General features: G+C 44.6%; 1 protein-coding gene across 4 annotated transcripts in view; it reads right to left on the bottom strand.

The window, feature by feature from the left end:
• RASSF4 (Ras association domain family member 4) overlaps window positions 1–15100 on the bottom strand; it is an 855531-nt gene that overhangs the window by 18631 nt on the left and 821800 nt on the right. For all 4 annotated transcript variants that reach the window (XM_077454834.1, XM_077454835.1, XM_077454837.1 and 1 more), the window contains one exon: window positions 6163–6260. In XM_077454834.1, coding sequence (XP_077310960.1) covers window positions 6163–6260 — 98 coding nt within the window. The remainder of the gene's footprint in view (window positions 1–6162; window positions 6261–15100) is intronic.

The following is a 15100-nucleotide window of genomic DNA, read 5'->3' as shown; positions in this document are numbered from 1 at the left end:
TCCAAAACTGTGACGTTCTTTTGTGAGAATTGGGATTTTCCCAACATCCCTCTGTGGCCCATGATGTTTGCATCAGGAACTAATGAGTGGAGTTATTTAATTAATTCCTTTCAAAGTGTTTTTTTTTATCTCTGTATTGTGGTTTGGCTGTGCTGTTAACAAGGTACAACCACATATACAGACCTTGTATTTAGTGCAAGTCATGCTTTGGAGATTGTTTACTGTTCTTCACATGAGGCTCTCCTAGCTCTGCCCATGGTCACCACCCTGCTCAGAGTGTTTATTGACCTTTATGACTCTGTATCTCTCTGTGTATGTCCTTGACTGTTAAGCTAAGTGCAGTATAAAGCTTAAGAATAAAAATTTGTTGTATCAAAGTGTTACTAAACGCACAACAGTAAAATCAGTGTATACATGCAGTAAAACATGCTTGTTATACTCTCTGTGGAACCTAAGTGGTTAATCATCCACATTGTGTAAAAAGGCTGTTTGATCCTGGCTTCTCTGATCCTCCCCTCTTTCCAGTGGCCCCTTATAATTTCCTGATAACACAGAGTCTATGGAGTCAGGCTGCACATGCTTAGTTTGGTGTTTATTGCTAGAGAGGTTTTTTTTTTTTACTTGGGAGAGTGCATGCGATCAGCACAGAGCCACTGTCCAGACAGATTGTCAGGAGTCTTGCAGTCTCATAGGACAATCAGAAAACTCTTTTAACCAGTGCTTGGCTGGTTAAAGGAGTTAGAGAAGTCAAGACTGCTCTAACTGCTGATGAGAAAAGGTATTTAGTAGTTTCTATTTAATAAAGAATTGCATTTCCATATTTTGTGTATTGTGGGAGACCAGATATAGTGATTGCAGGGTCCGGGCAGAGGCGGCTCTCTAATTAGGCAAATTAGACGATCTCCTTAGGCCTCGCATTCAAAGGGGCCCTGAGATCGCCTAATTTGCCTGAACCCGTGTGTGTGAGTGACAGGGAATATCTCCCGGTCAGTGTCCCCAAGCTAGCCGGATGAGCGAGCTACTACTGAACACTACATGAACCCTATATGACCAGCGTTGCGCCGACCTGAAGTTTCCTCTCTCTGCCTCCTTCAGGACTCTCCAGCACCCCCCTCTCTGTGTCCTCGAGGCTCCAGCGCTGCCTGAGGGCAGATTATAGAGGCGGAGCTGTCGGCCGTTACTGAACCCAGAAGGGATGGATGCAAGCACGGATATGCAGGAGTTCTTTTTGTCAGGTGTAGGGGGAGGGGAGCTGGCAGCTTTATGGGAGCACTTGCAACTTGTATGCAGGGACTTGAGATGGGTGAGGGAAGGGGTGGTGAGATTAGTGTCTGCAGAACAGTAGGAGGCCAGTCCTGGTGCTGTGCTGCTAACTTCAGTTGCTCTATGCATGCCACTGCAAAGTGGTCTCTGCAGTGCTGGAGCATGCCACTGCAAAGTGGTCTCTGCAGTGCTGGAGCAATAAATTTGGGCTCATTCATACCATATACCCCTTTTATACCATCTGTACCCCTCTCATGTCATACTACCCCCATACTAACCACCGCCATACACTACACACTCCTCTCATATATATATACTACCCCCCACATACACTCCGCACTCCTCTCATATACATACTACCCCCCACATACACTCCACACTCCTCTCATATACATACTACCCCCCACATACACTCCGCACCCCTCTCATATACATATTACCCCCCACATACACTCTGCACCCCTTTCATATACATAATACCCCCCACATACACTCTGCACCACTCTGCACCCCTCTTATATACATACTACCCCCACATACACTCTGCACCCCTCTCATATACATACAGTGGTGTGAAAAAGTGTTTGCCCCCTTCCTCATTTCCTGTTCCTTTGCATGTTTGTCACACTTAAGTGTTTCGGAACATCAAACCAATTTAAACAATAGTCAAGGACAACACAAGTAAACACAAAATGCAATTTGTAAATGAAGGTGTTTATTATTAAAGGTGAAAAAAAAATCCAAACCATCATGGCCCTGTGTGAAAAAGTGATTGCCCCCTAAACCTAATAACTGGTTGGGCCACCCTTAGCAGCAACAACTGCAACCAAGCGTTTGCGATAACGTGCAATGAGGCTTTTACAGCGTCCTGGAGGAATTTTGGCCCACTCATCTTTGCAGAATTGTCCTAATTCAGTTACATTAGAGGGTTTTCGAGCATGAACGGCCTTTTTAAGGTCATACCACAACATCTCAATAGGATTCAGGTCAGGACTTTGGCTAGGCCACTCCAAAGTCTTCATTTTGTTTTTCTTCAGCCATTCGGTGGTGGACTTGCTGGTGTGTTTAGGATCATTGTCCTGCTGCAGAACCCAAGTTCGTTTCAGCTTGAGTACACGAACAGATGGTCGGACATTCTCCTTCAGGATCTCTTGGTAGACAGCAGAATTCATAGTTCCTTTTATCACGGCAAGTCTTCCAGGTCCTGAAGCAGCAAAACAGCCCCAGACCATCACACTACCACCACCATATTTTACTGTTGGTATAATGTTCTTTTTCTGAAATGCAGTGTTCCTTCTACGACAGATATACTTGGACACACACCTTCCAAAGAGTTCCACTTTTGTCTCATCGGTCCACAGAATGTTGTCCCAAAAGTCTTGGGGATCATCAAGATGTGTTGTGGAGAAATTGAGACGAGCTTTGATGTTCTTTTTGCTCAGCAGTGGTTTCTCCTTGGAACTCTGCCATGCAGGCCATTTTTGCCCAGTCTTTTCCTGATGGTGGAGGCATGAACGCTGACCTTAACTGAGGCAAGTGAGGCCTGCAGTTCCTTGGACGTTGTTGTGGGGTCTTTTGTGACCTCTTGGATGAGTCGTCGCTGCGCTCTTGGGGTAATTTTGGGCGGCCGGCCACTCCTGGGAAGGTTCACCACTGTTCCATGTCTTCGCCATTTGTGGATAATGGCTCTCACTGTGGTTCGCTGGATTCCCAAAGCTTTGGAAATGGCTTTATAACCCTTTCCAGACTGATAGATCTCAATTACTTTCTTTCTCAATTGTTCCTGAATTTCTTTGGGTCTCGGCATGATGTGTAGCTTTTAAGGATCTTCTGGTGGACCTTACTGTGTCAAGCAGCTCCTATTTAAGTGATGCCTTGATTGTGAACAGGTGTGGCAATAATCAGGCCTGGGTGTGGCTAGAGAAATTGAACTCAGGTGTGGACAACCACAGTTATAGTATGTTTTAACAAGGGGGGCAATCACTTTTTCACACAGGGCCATGATGGTTTGGATTTTTTTTCACCTTTAATAATAAACACCTTCATTTACAAATTGCATTTTGTGTTTACTTGTGTTGTCCTTGACTATTGTTTAAATTGGTTTGATGTTCCGAAACACTTAAGTGTGACAAACATGCAAAGGAACCGGAAATGAGGAAGGGGGCAAACACTTTTTCACACCACTGTACTACCCCCCGCCATACACTCTGCACTCCTTTCATATACATACTACCCCCCACATATGCTCCGCACTCCTCTCATATACATACTACCCCTCCCCACATACACTCTGCACTCCTCTCATGTACATGCTACCCTCCACCATACACTCTGCACCCCTCTCATGTACATACTACCCCCCCCACATATACTCCACACTCCTCTCATATACATACTACCCCCCAAATACACTCCACACTCCTCTCATATACATACTACCCATCCCCCCACATACACTCTGCACTCCTCTCATATACATACTACCCCCTCCCCCACATACACTCTGCACTCCTCTCATGTACATACTCCCCCCCCCCCCCCCCCACATACACTCCTCTCATATACATACTACCCCCCCCCCCCCACATACACTCTGCTCCCCTCTCATGTACATGCTACCCTCCACCATACACTCTGAACCCCTCTCATGTACATACTACCCGCTGTCATACCCTCCATTTTCCTCTCCTACACATGTTTACCACCATTGTACAGTGCCATCATAATAGCATCATGGACAAAGTAATGCACTGGGGCCCCTAATAGGGAGATGGTTACCTGTGGCATACACAGCACAAAGCAGAAAACAGTGAGTGTGGCTAAATTATGCTACATATTGGGCATGGCTTTTTGGTCTGATTAGAAATTTTAGTCTGACCCAACCTCATTCCTCTGGACTAATATCTTTGATTTATTCCTTTATTACTACTTTTAAGAAACCCCCGTTAGGAAATATCATCTTCAATGGGAAACGGACCTGGGCAAGAGGTTGGATGTAGAGGACTGGCAGACCATGACATTATCCCTTATGAAAAGTTCCAGAAATGTGTCCATCCTCGAGAATGCATACAAAGTTTTTTACAGGTGGTATTATACGCCATCCAGGATAGCTCGTTTTATCCCCTCCTACTCACCCAATTACTTTCGGGGCTGTGCAAGTGCAGGCACCATGGCCCATATTTGGTGGACATGCCCTAAGGCCTGCAGATTATGGATTAGGGTTTATACCCTACTGCGTAATATGCTCCACTCTAATTTTAGAAGGGACCCCTTCAAAGCCCTCTTATGTAAACCCATCCCAGAACTTTTTCGCCCGGAGAGGCAGCTAGCCCAGCATCTTTTTAGTGCCACTAAGATTACTATTGCAAGAGCGTGGAAAACTCCAACACTTAGCTTTGAAGCTGTTAAAAACCGCATGAACGACATAATGGTTAACGAAAAGCTGACATCATTTACCTCTGACACCCATGCCAAATTCCTCAGAGTGTGGCAACCATGGATAACTTATATTCGGCCCTCTAGGTTTAATGACCAACTTCTTTCAATTTAGGGGCGTGTGGGCGCGGCCCCAGAGGACCTCTTCCCTTTTCTTTTCTTTCTTCTCCCCCCCCCCCCCCCCCCTTGCTTTTTATCTTTTTCTCTACTCCCTCTTTGTGGGCACTCTTACCCACGGTCTGTATTCTATCTATTCCTCTTTTTTTTTTATATTTGTCCTTTTCGGTGACTCCCATTTAGAGGAGTCGACATGTGGTTGACGATTATACTGACATGAGATATTTTGAAGTCGAGGTGACTCATCTCAGGGAGGAAACTTCCATTTTCTTTTCATCTTTATTTTTCTCCATCGCTCCTTCTGTATGCCTGTTTAGCAGCAAAGCCCGGCACCTATGTGTCTTTATATCAATATTTCTGATGTTGCCTGAGCTAGGCTGCACTACATATGGCCTTTTTGAGACGCAATCGAATTTACAATATGATTATCTATTTATACTGGGCCTTTGCTTTTTTTCTTTTACTACCTTTATTGTCTTGTGGAACATTATAACACCTATGTACCCTCCCCTCATTAAGACACTTCTTTTTTTTTCCCTCCTTTTTCTGTCTGATGTCTCAGTCACATGTCTCTATTGATATGTTATGCTTAACTTTTAATAAAATATTTGTAAAAGAAATTTTAGTCTGATTTTATTTATTTTTTTTACATTTTTTTTAAAAACTAAAAATTTGTTTTTTGTTGAGAGTTTTTTGGTTTCTTTGGTGAGATATCAGAAGGTCTAAACAAACCCCTGAATTCTCACTTTTGACACATAGAAAGGGACTGAGGACACACATTCCCCAGTCCCTTTCTCTGTAGCCTCAGCTGCACTGCAAATGAACGAAACAGGAGACAAAGGCTCCTGTTGATTCATAAACCGAAGCAGAGAAAACACAGTTTACTAGGCTTCCGTTATGAATGAGCACAATGAGTGATCAGTACCGATCACTCACTGTGCTCATTTAGAAAAGGAAGTCATTTACCAGCCCTTTTTCCTGAAGATCCCCCAGTCAGCGGGAAAGAGGAGGGAAGACGACAGCGCTGTGAGTGTGTGTGTGTGTGTGTGGGGGGGGGGGTTACACAGTTATTATTTTATCACTTTAATTGGGACCTCATGTCTAAATTTTGCCTAAGGCCTCACAAAGCCTGGAGCCGCCTCTGGGTCCAGGGTTTAGTAACACTTTAAGTTGTTTGGTACTGTACTTAGCAAAACAGCTGAAGTGCAGCCTATTGCAGGCTCTTAAAAAGCTGTCTATAGAACATTTCCTTTTTCATACTATATATGAAAAGGAATGTAACTTTACCCATTAACTCAATAATCAAACATCATAATCATATTCATGAACACATAGCGTATATCTTACCTTTTAGTCAGTTTGTTTATTTCTCTATCCTCCTCTTCCTTCAGTTTTTCAACAAAGCTGCACAGCACAGGCATTTCAAACTTAATGTACTGGGCCACCTACCATGAAAACAGAATTATGGAAAAAATAGATGAATCTCAAGTGTAACATTTATTCAAGGGGAGGCACAGAAGGGTCAGCATGATAAGAATGTTGCTTTTTCTTTTACTACACACTCATTTATTAGCAAATATATGGTGATCCTGCCAGTATCCCTTCTTTCCTGTTGCAATCTAATCACACCAAGCAAAGAAGCAAATCTATACCGGCTTGGTCAGTTTGTGTCTCTGAGTTTGCTGACTGAAGCTACAGGACACATTGTTAATGCCCATTCTGCTGCTTGTCCTTGGGTGATTACCCTTCCACATGCTTCAATGGTTGTTTACAAATGGGCACTTTCCTCTTTATTTGGTAGATATTACATTAAAGACGTAAGAACAATTTAGGAGATAAGATCACCAAGAGGTAGTTTAGAGCGTAGATCCGCAAACAAAAGCAGGGACCTGTTGTGAAATATATGTTGCTTCCGAAAAAAAAAAGGAAGGCGCACTGACCTAGTGCATTACCATAAATAGAGCTTTATTGAAAACAGAACATATAGCAAAATGGCTACTCACAAAACGAGTATTGATAAAAGGCATAATCAATACAATTGGATCCATCGTACCGAACATCAGATCAGATCTGACATCAGATCTGGATGTGTCGATGTTCGGTGCGATGGATCCAATTGTATGGATTATGCCTTTTATCAATACTCGTTTGTCAGTAGCCATTTTGCTATATGTTCTGTTTTCAATAAAGCTCTATTTATGGTAATGCACTAGGTCAGTGCACCTTCCATTTTTGTTTTGTTTTTCTCCAGTATTTGAATACCCAATATTCTAAGGAGGGCTGCAAGAGTTTTGACACTACCTTTTTAAACTGTCGGTATCACACTTCGAAGACTCAGGCCGCGTACACACGGGCGGATTGTCTGTCCAACTTAGTCCGCTGAACCGTGTTTCAGCGGACAATCTGCTCGTGTGTGGGCTTCAGCGGACTTTTTCAGCGGACAATCTGACGAACAAAGTCTTACGGAATTTCCGTAAGACAGTCCGTTCAAACTTGGTTTTGTCCATCCAAACTTGGTTTCAGCGGACAGTCCGCTCGTGTGTAGGCAAGTTGGACGGACTAAGTATGGCGCATGCTCAGAAAGGATTTACACGGCCGAAGGTTGCATTGCAGTGTATAGGACGTCGTTTTTCTAGTCCCGTCGTATGTGCTGTAGACGTCATCGCGCACGCTTTCAGCGGACTGACTGCTCATCGTGTGTGGTCAAGTCCGTTCATGCAAATTTTGAACGGACTGTCTGTCGGATTGTCTGACGAACTTAGTTGGCCAGACAATCCACCCGTGTGTACGCGGCCTCAGACACCAGAGCGCAGGAGAAGTTGTCTTTTTCTTGTAATACCCCACTTCCACCATACTGATGCATACAGTATGTGAGCTTGGCTAACTCATGGTAAGACTCATTATCCCAAATGGGACTAAAGCTAGTGAAACCTGTCACTGCCTCTAGGAATTTAATCTTAATCCAGACCTTCTGCATAAGAGTATATGTGGGGTATAGTCTATTCAGTTTACTAAATTTAAGAGACTCTAGGCCTCCCAGAATATCCTGGGAGTTAGTATAGTATCATACTAACGATAAAGTAGATGTGGTGGGGGGGGGGGGGGGGGTTATCCACCATATTTGAAAATGCTTGAGGTGTTGCACGTGGGCTATCAAGTAGTACAGCCAAGGGTTAGGGAGGAATACCCCAACCCTATCTTTGAGCCATTGTAGCTGTTCCAGTTTGAGTCTGGGTGTTTTGTTCTTCCAAAGTAAAGTACAGAAGATGTAACTGACTAGGCAAAAAATTTGTAAAGGTATTGCCACTGGGTAATTACGTGAAAAATATAACAGTTGGGGCATGAAGTTTATTATAAGGTTGGTTCTGCCAATCCGGTAAAGCCATAGTTTATTCCAGATTATTATTTTTGCCTTAAACTGGAGTAGCAAAGGCATAATATTAAGAGGACAGTGTTTTGAAATAAAGGGTGAAATTTGTAGCAGATTTAGATCAATAAATCATGAGGTCAGAATGGTCTCCAAAAGGTGAGATGGTAGTCATTACTCTTTGAGGGATGTAGTCACGTTGCCTAGAAGCAGAAGCATGTAATCTGCATACAGAATTATCTTCTCATGTAGCGATTCATAGCAGAAGCCAACTATATTCTTAATGACTTATATCATAGCTGTAGGGGTTCTATTGCAAGAGTGAATAGCAATGGAAAAAGGGTTTAGCCCTGCACAGTCCCCCTACCCAGCTTAAACGTTGGGGAAGTCCTGCCCCCTCCCTGATGGTGGCTGTAAGTATATACAGCAGTGAACTTTTGTGATTAAATTATCCTCTCCAGTGGAGGGTTGAGGTCATTATACAAACATTATGTTGAAGCAGAGTAACCTGAACAATGGTGCCACTTAACACAAAACCAACTGACAATGGTCAAACTAGTGATCCACTAGATCCAGATAGCAGAGCTTTTGATTAAAGGAAAGCCAGGGTAAATAACCCCTTTGTTTCAAAGGGTGAGATCGTCTCCTTAGAAAGAACCCAGTGTTCAGCTTTTCCCCAGACAATGGCAGAAGACGGCCAGTTAATTATACACCAGAAGGACACCAGTCACAAGTTGAAAAGTAACAAAGTGTATATGTGTGTATGTGTGTGTATATATATATATATATATATATATATATATATATATATATATATATATGTATCTATATAGATATGGATATATATGTTAAATTACAATGTTGCAATGCATTTTGTATTAAATCAATTTTGTAAAAATCAATGTGTACGGTAGTCATCCAAGTATTTGATGTTTGATTCCATAAATCTCTGTCAATCTCAAGATGTTTGGTTAGGTGGAGATTTCTTATAGCCAGAAAGGTACACGAGATGGGGACAGCAAATGACAGGGCAAAAGGCCAGCAATTGCCATATTATATTAACATGTTAAAATACATTTCATAATAGCACTAGACATCATATTCTGATTACACCTTTACCATGATCACAGATGGGCAGGTGAGAATCACAGCAGTTACCTCCCATGTTTGGAACCAACCAATCACGAGATGGTAAACATGAAGTGAGGGAGGTAACCATCAAAGAATTTTGTACCATACCAAAGGAGACACACACATGATTCAGGAGAGGACCTGTCAGAAACCATGAATCTGCCCGAGACAGAAGTACAATTAAATCACACTTGTTTATTAAATAAAAATAAAAAGGTAAATAGAAAAAGCATAGTCAAAGCATAGCCAGATTCCAGTAACTGGATCGAGTAGGCAGCCATGCCAGAGTTTAATAACCAGATCGGGTAATCAGCCAGGCCAGAAGTCAGGGATCCAATAGAGCAATAGCAAGCAGGATAAGGAGCCAGAAGGAGCCATTCTCCCAAGGCAGCTGGTCATCCTGGGAAGAATCAACTCTTTTGGGCCATTTCCAAACAATTCTGGTGGCCTAGTCTACGGGCTGATGTTACTGCCTTGTTACTGCACTCTCTCGAGGTTTCATCCGGAAATCCTCGTCTCCTGCTGGTGTTGTCTTCTTTGTGAAGAAGAAGAGCGGTGAACAGAGACCTTATATAGATTATAGGGGTCTCAATCGTGTCACGATTAAGAATGCCTACCCAATTCCATTGATTACAGAGTTATTTTACCGCCTCAAGGGAGCAACGGTTTTCACAAAGCTTGACTTGAGAGGGGCATACAATCTCGTGCGCAATAAGGAGGGCGATGAGTGGAAAACTGCGTTTAATACCAGAACAGGCCATAATACCTGGTAATGCCTTTTGGCCTTTTTAACTCCCCGGCAGTTCTCCAGGAATTTATTAACGATGTCCTCTGAGATTTGTTGCAGTTATGTGTGGTGGTTTATCTTGATGATATCCTCATATTTTCCAAGTCCCTGGAGAGCCACCACACAGATGTCTGTTGGGTGCTTCAGAAACTAAGAGAGAACAATCTCTATTGTAAACTGGTGAAGTGCGAGTTCCATCGTGAACAGGTTACATTCCTGGGCTATGTCATTTCCACTGCTGGTTTTTCGATGGACCCAGAGAAACTTTTGTCAGTCCTACAGTGGCCTCAACCCATGGGTTTATGTCCTCTGCAGAGTCTCCTGGGTTTTGCCAACTACTATCGGAAGTTTATTCGTAACTTCTCGTCTCTGGTCAAGCCCCTGACTGATATGACCAGAAAGGACGGAAACCCACAGAGTTGGTCTCCGGAGTCCATTAAGGCCTTTGAGACTCAAGGCTGCCTTTGTTTCTGCTCCTGTGTTGGAACATCCTGATCCTATGTTGCCTTTTATCCTAGAAGTTGATGCTTCTGAGACTGGAGTTGGCACCCTTCTGTCTCAATGTCCTAACTCTGAGAGCGCTATGCATCTGTGTGGCTTCTTTTCCAAGAAATTGTCACCTACTGAGTGCAATTGTGAGATTGGTGACAGAGAGCTGTTGGCAATCATTTTAGCCCTGAAAGAATGGAGACATCTCCACTGTGCCTGTTCTTATTCTTACTGACCATAAGAATCTTACATTCTTGTCTGCGGCTAAGCGACTCTCTTCCAAGAAGGGTGCAATGGGCTCTTTTCTTGTCGAGCTTTAATTACATTGTCTCATTCTTACCCGGCACTAAGAATGTAAGGGCTGATGCCTTGTCACAACAATTTTCCTCCACTTCCAAGTCGGAGTCGGTTCCGGTTCCTATGATTCCTTCTGATCGTATCTTGGCTACGGTTCGCACCAGTCTTACTGCTCCTTTGGGTGACAAAATTCTTGCTACTCAGGTCCATGCTCCTCCTGAGAAACCTTGTGACCGCTGCTTTGTCCCAGAGAGTCTCCGTACTGCAGTGCTCCAGACTTGCCATTCTCCCAAGGCAGCTGGCCATCCTGGGAAGAATCAACTCATTTGGGCCATTTCCCAACAATTCTGGTGGCCTAGTCTACATGCTGATGTTACTGCCTTCGTAGCTGCCTGTCCCGTGTGTGCTCAGAGTAAGACTCCACGACACCTTCCAGTGGGCCTCCTACAACCCATACCCAATGGAGAGAGGCCCTGGACTCACCTGTCTACAGATTTCATTGTGGAGTTGCCCAACTCCCAAGGCAACACTGTTATCCTTATGGTGGTTGACCGGTTCTCAAAGATGTGTCATTGTATTCCACTTAAGAAGTTGCCTACCTCTAAGGAGCTGGCTTCCATTTTTGCTCGGGAGATCTTTCGCTTACATGGGCTACCCAAGGTGATTGTCTCGGACAGGGGCAATCAGTTTGTCTCCTGGTTCAGGCGAGCCTTTTGTGCACAGTTGGGAATCCAGCTTGCGTTCTCTTCTGCGTATCACCTGCAGAATAATGGGGCCGCAGACCGAGCCAATCAGTCCTTGGAGTAATTCCTACATTGCTATATTTCTGACCACCATAACAACTGGTCTGACCTATTACCATGGGCAGAGTTTGCTCACAACCGTGCCTTGGGTTCTGCCTCCCGATTGTCTCCATTTATGGCGAATTATGGTTTCCAACCTTCCATGTTGCCTGACTCGTTTGTTCCGCAGAGTATTCCTGCATTAGAGGAGCATCTCCATGGTCTTTGTTCCACTTGGGTACAAGTCCAAGAGGCTTTGCTCCACGCTAAGGATAGGTACAGACTCCATGCTGATCGCAGACTCCAGCCTGCGTCTTCCTACCAGGTTGGGGACAAGGTCTGGCTGTCATCTCACAACTCCTGGCATCGTGTTCCCTCACTGAAGTTTGCACCTTGGTTTATTGGGCCTTTCCGTATCCTTGGCAGGATTAACCCAGTGGCTTACGGACCTTCCTCCTAGTATGCACATTTCAAATGTGTTTCATGTCTCCTTATTGAAACCGCTGGTCTGTAACCGATTTACCACCTCAGTGCCATGCCCTCACCCCATTCAGGTCGAGAACCATGAGGAGTATGAGGTACAATCCATTGTTGACTCCTGTAGGTTCCATGGGCGCATACAGTACCTGGTGCATTGGAAGGGGTGCGGTCCAGAGGAATGCTCCTGGGTTTCATCCTCGGACTTACATGCCCCTGTCCTCCTCCGCAAGTTCCATAGACGTTTCCCCTCAAGCCCGGTGGCCCTCTGAGGGAGAGGGGTCATTGAGGAGGGGGTACTGTCAGGGCTGGCTTAGCCCGTCCTTCTCTGGGCTGGCTGCTCAGCTGTCGGCTAATTGCCAGCTCTCATCTCTCTCCACAGTTACCAGCTGTTCCTGATCATGCTCGTCTGACCTGCCTACTTAAAGCTGTCTAGCTCACTTCACCTCTGCCTTCGCCTTGGTCACAAGAAACCATCTCCTGCGGTTCTATTTAAAGACTGGCTTGCTGACACCCCTTCTGGCTCCTTATCCTACTTACTGCTGCTCTACTTGGATCCCTGACTTCTGGCCTGGCTGATTACCCGATCTGGTTATTGAACTCTGGCCTGGCTGACTACTCGATCCAGTTACTGGACCCTGGATATGCTTTGACTATGCTTTTTCTATGTACCTTTTTATTTTTATTTAATAAACAAGTGTGATTAAATTGTACTTCTGTCTCGGTCTGATTCATGGTTTCTGAAAGTTTGTTACCATGAGACAGCCCGGCTGACCCAGGGGTTGGCATAACCTGGCCACCATGGAGCAAACACTGTGCCATAGGGTGGTCCAGGTATAGGTGATGTGTGGGGGGAGGTCAATTGGAGGCCTGTAGTTGCCCCTCTCCCCTTACGCCCCACCCAGGAGACCCAGCCCTTAATCTTCTTAGTACACCATAATTAATTGTTTGGAAAGCTGGCCTGTCCACTTACATGTTACATCTCCTCTTAAGGCGACACGTAATTGTAGAAAACTGGACGGTTGGATTTCCCCTCACTCCCTGTAAAGGAGAGTGCTCCACCGCTGTCCTGTTAACCACTTCTGGACCGCCGCATGACGATGTACGTCCCTACTTTTGGGAAAGCTATCGTTGTTATGGCAGCAGCTAGGTATCCCCGTGTTCGGCCAGAGGTCCGGTACACGATAAAAGTGGTCTCTGCAGCAAATTTTGCACAAAATCACTTTTATTGGTGGCAGGAGAGGAGCCACCCCCTCCCGCCTCGATCCGGTGCCCTTCGTCTCTTACCGGAGCAGTTAGCAGCGGCGGAGGCGATCGGATCCTTCTCAGTGCTGTGCATGGAGACGAGTGAGGGGAAGATGGCCCCCATCCGTCTCCATGACACTGCAGGGTGGAAGCGACATCATAGTATTACTTCCGCCCATATCAAAGGGCCATTTTATTTTTTAAATTTTATTTAAAGACTGATTCCACCTGCAAAAAAAAATATTAAAAGCCAGAAGCTACAGCTGCTGACTTTTAATAAATAGACACTCCCCTGTCCCAGGGTCCAGCTGCCGCCATTCTGGGTGAGGGAATCAGGAAGTGAAGCATTGCCGGTTCACTTCCCGGTTCCCTACTGCGCATGCGCGAGATGCGCAGCGCACTAGGCCTTTGTACACATGGTCGGAGTTTCTGTCGGAATGTGTCCAATCGGAGCGTTTTGTCGGATATCCTGACTGTGTGTGGTATGCATCGGACTGTTTCCGTCGGAATATCCGTCGGACCAAATTTTCCAACTTGCCGGAAATATTTTCCGACAAACTGCTCCGATCGGACATACTCCGATCAATTGTAGCCTACTCCGACGGACAAGGTGCTACGCATGCTCACATTCAAATTCCGACACGGAAGCGCTTGTTCAGGTAAAACTACTGCTCATAATCAATATAGCACATTCGTCGTGCTGCAATGTTAAAAATTCTTTCATGAAGCGCATTCTCTTGTTCTTTACAATGCTGCAAGAAGGAACTTCTTTTGATGCTCATAGTCACACACACTTCTCCGGAACGTATTTGATGACTCTTTTTTAACCATTTCGGCAATACAGTTTTGGATTTCGTCACATTTACACAATTTTAGATTTTATTTATTATTTTTTGGATGCATTTTTTTTTTTGTTTGTTCATAAACATCTCATTTTTTGACAGTTTGCAAATTTCTCAATTTTTTTGGGGTGTTTTTTGTGTGTAAACTTACCACAACAACATTATTATATTTTTTATCTTTTGTTTTTCTTTTTTAATCTACAGGAGGTTGTTTATTGTTGGTAACCCTTGTTATTCATGTCACTTTTTTGGGGGAAATGTACCTGCCTGCTCACAAATAAACTGGCCTTTTGGAAGTAAAACACATACGCAAGTATTTCTTCAAACAAAAAATACCTTTATTTCGGTGTCAGTAACAGATAAAGAGGGAGGCAGCGATGTAGAAACTGGGGAGATTAGCGAAGCCTTTGGCCCCCAGGGCACACATCAACTATTTCAACGCAAAACTTGGTGGCCTGACGAGTACATATCTGAGGGAGAGAAGTCTGGTCCTGAAGTCCATGAAATCCAGAACAGCAGCAGATGACATCTATGTTCCCAGGCTGTGGTACTACAACAGGCTGCATGTTCTGTCAGACCAGACTGAACCCAGGTCATCACTCTCTGGTCTTCCTTCCACGCTTCCTTTCAGGCTGTGGCTGTGGTGCTGGAGGTGTGGCAGAAGGAGGAGGAGGAGGAGGAGGAACAGGGGCATGGGCCAAACCACACAAGTGTGTTTCTTGTGTCATTTGGCCCAACAGACCCTTGTTGAGGGTGTGTATTATAACCTCCTCACACAAGAGCTACTGCCCCTGCTCCATTTTATCAAGCTTGCACGCAACCAAGGCGGCAAAGGCCTCTTGGTAGGTGGGTTCTGCTTGGAGGGCCG

The sequence above is a fragment of the Lithobates pipiens genome, unplaced genomic scaffold, assembly GCF_037356315.1.
Source record: "Lithobates pipiens isolate NorthernLeopardFrog02 unplaced genomic scaffold, aLitPip1_a1.2 Scaffold_25, whole genome shotgun sequence".
Classification (NCBI taxonomy): domain Eukaryota; kingdom Metazoa; phylum Chordata; class Amphibia; order Anura; family Ranidae; genus Lithobates; species Lithobates pipiens.
Note: the sequence above shows the minus strand (reverse complement) of the source record. Positions and strands in the feature narration are given on the sequence as shown.